This window comes from Mobula birostris, chromosome 4 (genome assembly GCF_030028105.1).
Source record: "Mobula birostris isolate sMobBir1 chromosome 4, sMobBir1.hap1, whole genome shotgun sequence".
Taxonomy (NCBI): Eukaryota; Metazoa; Chordata; class Chondrichthyes; order Myliobatiformes; family Myliobatidae; genus Mobula; species Mobula birostris.
In genome coordinates, this window is record NC_092373.1 from 48,456,639 (window position 1) to 48,462,638 (window position 6,000).

At 41.9% G+C, this 6,000-nt stretch overlaps 1 protein-coding gene across 5 annotated transcripts in view; it reads right to left on the reverse strand.

Moving 5' to 3' along the window:
- The window catches only part of LOC140196317 (ephrin type-B receptor 3-like), a 91,845-nt gene extending 86,151 nt beyond the window's left edge, over positions 1–5,694 (reverse strand). For all 5 annotated transcript variants that reach the window (XM_072255310.1, XM_072255307.1, XM_072255311.1 and 2 more), the window contains exon 1: positions 5,557–5,694. In XM_072255310.1, coding sequence (XP_072111411.1) covers positions 5,557–5,611 — 55 coding nt within the window. In that variant the 5' untranslated portion in view covers positions 5,612–5,694. The remainder of the gene's footprint in view (positions 1–5,556) is intronic.
- Positions 5,695–6,000: the final 306 nt, after the last annotated feature.

A 6,000-nucleotide genomic window follows, 5' to 3' on the forward strand; every position in this document is an offset into this window, starting at 1 on the left:
TAACCATTAGAAACTAATACAGTTTTATAGTACTATTGATACAGTTCTAATTTGTTATGTATTTCATTTAAGTACATAACTTGCTTCTCAGTTAAATGATAGATAAAAAGGTATAAAAAAGCAAACTATTTCCATTAAACCTCAGCTGATTGGGGCAGCCACTTAATTGGGCTAAAATGGCCTGGTCCTGCTATGTCCCAATTAACCGGAATCCAGTGTATTTGAAAATTATGCAGGGATCAACTTAGTACTTGAAGGTTTAAAAGAGAATTTCTTTCATTATCATGGAATTTCCCTTCTAACTAATATGGAAATCAATTGCCCAGAAGTTCGTCCTTGCTCAATAACACTATATAACTGCATCCGAGCATTATCCTCTGCTTCTGAAATTCATTCTATTGATGTTAACAATATTTGGTCTATTATTCATAGAGTGCAAACATTTCTTTAATAGTCACTGAAGTTCAGCTTCAATCAACTAGTATCTGCCTAGATGGTGTAAAGACATCAACAGGCATATTATGGAATAAAGGAATAGCCAACCGATGTCAGTATTCATCCAGAATTTTAATGCCATTCTTTGTACGTTGATACATTTGAAAGTCAAAATCAATATTACCATTATTTCATTTTAAAAGATCATCTGATTTATCTTGGTCTCAGTTAACGTCTGTACAGCGTGCAGCAGCCTAACCTACAGCACCCCCCTCACTTGATGTATGATACTCACTCTTCAATCCCATACACTCACTTTTAATATGCACTTTTGCATCCAGTTGATTATTCAGACAAATTGTTGGTTTAATCAAGAATATATAGATTTGTATTCCCTACAATACCGAGGTGACCTGAAAGAGGTGTATGAGACCTAGATGGGGTAGAGAATCAGGATCATTTCCCCTTGGTGGGGGTATCAAGAGCAAGACAGCATACAATAGGAGTGGCTAATATCTGCCAGATGAGGAGGTGAGATAATTCAGGTGTGAATATAAACAGACAAAGCATATTAAGATGTAGACCCGCTGTGGACAAAAAAGATTGGTGTGCATGTGATGGATGGGCTTTGCAATTTTATGTTGTATAATGCATAACTTGCAAAACTTATACAAAATCTGCCATAACTTACTTTATATATAAAAGGAACCACAATTTCAGAAACTGTTTAAAAACTACTGACGCTAAAAATGGGAAAACAATGAAGGAAATTTGAGCCAATGGTCATTAGGAGTTTAAAGCAAATGTTATAGAAGATAAGTGCTACAGTGCTGCATGCCCTGCGAGACCTTGTCATATATTTCAAAAGTAATTCAATTTATTTATCCCTTTCCCAATCAGGCTTTTCAGTATTGAACTATGGCTATTTCTGATTTTCCATCAGCAAGTTCATGACCTCTCCTTGCCCTCTTGATGACAGTTCATGCCTCAGGATTTAAAAACAGAAAGCGCTTGGTGCATTAATTCTGCAATTCGTCATTCTCCTCCAAAGGACAGTGTCTGTCTGTGCAAGGCTTCCTCTGTGTATATTTCAGAAATGGTTCTCATCACAGCAGCCTCACATTAACAAATAATCAAATGAAACCTGGCATCCAGGGCAGAATAAAATCAAAGAACCTAGAAGGCATATGATCATTCAATCTTAACTTATTTCATAAAATGACAGTTCCCCAGCCCTAAGTTGACACAGTTCTACCACAGTATTCACCAAGTAGGTCCAATTGATGTTTCTGAACTCAGCAATCCGATCAAGCAACTTAAAATTGCATAATTTTCTTCAGGTTTTTTTTGTGTGGTAAATCTCTACAGTGGCCCTGTTTTTTTATTATCTGTCCACACACAGCACCAGCACAATCTAACAACCTGAAAGACTTGTTCCACTTCACTTGTGTAGCAATTTACAATGCCGACATATCTCACAGCTTGCACGCAGGGAAGGATGTACCGTCAAGGAAGAATACGACGCTTTCAACAGATCCAGATATTTTCACTCACATAAAATGTATCAAGTTTCAGCCAAGGAACCATTACTTCGGTGGCGCACCATAATAAAAGTATTATCCAAAGTCTGAATTAAAGATGAGTTGTTTATAAATAATTGGAGACCGTTTCACACAGTATCCCAAGAGCTGCAATGCTAACCGCAGTTCCTTGGTTATAATGAAGCAAAAACAGCTGACAAAGAAGAAGACAGTGAAAGACCGGTTCCCGCTTTTTTTTATTATTAAATGTGTTGCCACAGCATCTGGGTAATTTGTTTCCTCTCCCACTTGAAGGTGCATAATCTATGCTGCAAACACCATCACTATCAAGCAGGCAAAGCCTGATGAACGGAAGAGAGTCGCGCCCCTTGCATTCTTCGCCGCCGTCTCCCTCACTGGGAGGGGGCCAGGTAACACGACAGTGTGAATCTTACTCTGGACACAAGGACCCCAAAGACGGAGCCAGACTACAAGCAGAGGTGCTCCCATACGAAGTACACAGTAGCCTGAGTTTGACCCGGGTCACAGCACCGAGCGCTCGGACTGGGCACGGAAGTCGGGCACGTTTACATAGCGAGTCTCGCCGCCGCGCCATGTGCCCTGCAGCGACCGCACTGTTGCGAGTGGCCTCGGTAAAACAGAAAGCGTTTATTTCACTACCTCATCTTCATCCAGACGAACAATGTTGCGCGTTCTCGAGAGTCGTTTTTGTGCTACGTGAAAGGCACTATTTTAGTAAAGTTACTCTTGCTAGTCTGGCCACCATTTACGAATAATTTACTGCCTCCTCACCTTTGCTAGTGGAGGTGGGGGGGGGGAGAGCGCAGATTCTCAAAAGCACGCAGAGAGTGGGTGGAATTTCAGCAACCACCCTACTATTTACACTGTAGAAATACTGAACTGTGTCACTGCAGGGAATGCAGATGTGAAAACTAACCTTATATCTTACCAGTTTCATTGGAATGTTTCACATAGAAGTTATGGTTCTAAAATTAACACAAAAGGCCAATTATAAGCTTTAGGATTCCAGTATTAGAATTCTTCGCAATAGGGCGCCTTTCAGCAAACCAATGCGTTAAAAAATATCAAAACCCCCGAAAGAGAGCAGTGACAGTTTTAAGATTTTACAACCCGATTCAATGTAACATAAAAATTACTATATGAGTTTGCACATTTAATATTTTATCAACACACATTTCATTATAATTCATTGTTATCGTTGAGTAATAGTATTTCACAAGCTTACTATTTTAATAAATGTTTTAGATTGCATTTTCTGTGCAAGTTCTTAAGGAAGTCAACGTTTTAGAGACAGACTTTCTCCAAGTTAGGTCGCAATGTAAAAATTGGCAATCCAAAATGGTTGGCCCAATATTGTATGAACTAAATTATACGTTGGGGGTTTAAAGCTCAGACTATACATACTTTGTGTGAACCTCCTGGCAATTCTACACTAGGGATATCTAATTACACGATTCCGCCCAGGAAAGTCAGGCTTTTATTTATGAAGTTTTGGAGAAGATCAAACAATAAAAATAAACGCTCCATCAATTTAGCAGACCAACACATAACAGAAATGACGCTTAATCTGACACACTACGTATGATGGGAATATTTAGCGTGAGCTGTGGTTGAAAGTAAATCAATTTTCTTTTTAAGTAGGACAACGTCGCTTTGTTAACGCCGCTGCTCAGTCCTCTCGCACCTCTCCCCAACAGCCTCGGTAATCGGGCTCTCGTATTCGAAACATGCTCCGAACGCAGCAGAGACGAATTTAGCGTAAACTGTGGTTTTGTTCGTGGGGAGAATTTTAATTGCGTCCTGTTAGCCAAAGGACCAGTGTGCTTTGAATATTGTTGCATTGTAATCAAATGTGAATTACAGGACTGTTTATAAGAGTAAGACTGTATCAGAGTATGTTCACCATTCGTTAACGTAAATGAAAATATGACATCGGATCTCCGGATTTCTATTCGACAGTCATGTATTACTAAAGCGTTTCAATGCATTGAGTGCAAAGATAATTCCAATCTATGCTGTGGCGCACATGAAATAGTACTGCAAGGAAACTAGAACCAGGACTGCTAATGCTACCCCATAACTACAAATCCCTCTATTGAATAAATCTCTTTGTCATGTTCCACAGACTGACACTACTTCAACTTTTACACGTTGCCGAGTAGATAACTTGAGGCCAAGGAAGGAAACCCGGGCGTCTCAATGAGTTTGATTTAAGGGGCAACGAATAGTTCAAAGCATTTTTTGACCATTTGGTCTGCGCGCACGGACAAATGCAGAATCGACTAATCGGACAGCACAAGTTGCAATGCCCTTGCTTGGCCGCAATGTCCCGTGAAATTTCTTTGCATATCGTTAGTGAGGGGGAAACTGCGGCTCCAACGTATGTTTGGCAGTCATCTGTATCCAGTGGATACGATTCCAGCCGAGTTTTGTCTTCCACAACCAGGCCGAAGAAGACCAAATTTAATTTCCAACGATACTGAACTATGATTGACAATCATGGGTGGTCGGGAGCAAAATTAGTTAAAATACTCTCTCCGCCGCTGGGCGCACTGATATAAACAACTTGGATTTTTAAACATTCTCCTCTAAATCTGCATGGGACAGGAAAGATTGAAGTTCTACAACAAGTCCACAGATAAAAAGGTCAGCAAAGTTTCTTTCCTATCTTCCGTCGCTAGAAGTTGCTAATTGTGCTTGGTTTACCGTGGATTCTAACCGGGGCGGCATAAAAAGAAATCGCGCACTTCCGAACCTCAAGGTTCCGAAAACCAGGGTTTCTCCTTTCAGTCGCTACCTTATCTTGCGTAAAATTGCACCGAATGAACAATAGTCCGGTGTAGGGTACGGCTAGGCGGATCATGTAAATGTGGCGGTCTCTATTGCTACAAACAGGCTAGTGGCCTCGACAGGAAAGACAAACTCCGGGTTGGGGGGGGGGGGTGGCTTTTATCTGCCAGGTATGGGCAGGTTTGACCGACCGAGGGATCCGATCGCAACTTCTCAGATACATACACACACACACACACACACACACACACACACACAAAGCTATGTTAGGACAAAGTCAAACCGCAATCCTCAAAATGCACATTCCCGGAATGAGTGGCTGTAGAGCGATCGTAGCACTCAAGCCTACAACAAAATTGCTCTGCGTACTTGGAATTTCACCCTGATTTGATTCATCCGAGAGTAAAATGCACAGTGCACGGCAATATAAACGTTAACTATATGCACCATTCCTTGCATAACTGGTGAAAAAAAGATACGGGAACACAGCAAATGCGAAGTAATGAACTCGAAGTTTATGGAGCAACTGTTTCCAAATGAACTACACGTCCATAACAGGATGCCTTGCCTTGCGTTGATGGGATTACTCGTAAAGCTTAAGGAAAAATATCAGGATCGCTCTGTTTTCCTATTAGACGGGCTCGGAGACTTGCATGTAGCTGCCGCGATCTTGATGCCTTCTCCATCCCCTGCATAAATCCGAATGAAATAGCTGCGTTTCATCAAATGTTAGCTTAACAGGATCGCTGAAAGAGACAGGCTGTCCTACCTTCAACAGCCATCGTTAGCGGGAAGAAGAAGTACAAAAGCACCGAGATATCCATAATGTTAACGTTGGTTACTTCCCCTCTCCTAGGCTCGTCTTATTCCAGTGCTGAGCTCACACTGCTCTCGATCGCTCTGGCACTCCGTCAGGAGTCAGGAGTGAATGAGTGCGGCTGCTGGGAACGTCATTGGCTGTCAGTCAGAAATCCCTCCGCCCACCAATTTAGGGATTCAGAGCAGAGCGGGAGAGGCCGATCCCAGGGCTGGAGAGCGTGCTCTGAGCGCCTCCTTCTGGCCGCCACCACCACTGACAGCACCCGAGCTGCGGGAGAGCTGGTCACGGACAGGAGCTCTTTAACCAAAAAAAACCTGCAGGGCTTCACCCGGTTTTATTGATTGACTATTCAAATCTCTGAAGGTTATACAGATATTGCTGATTTCTTGATTG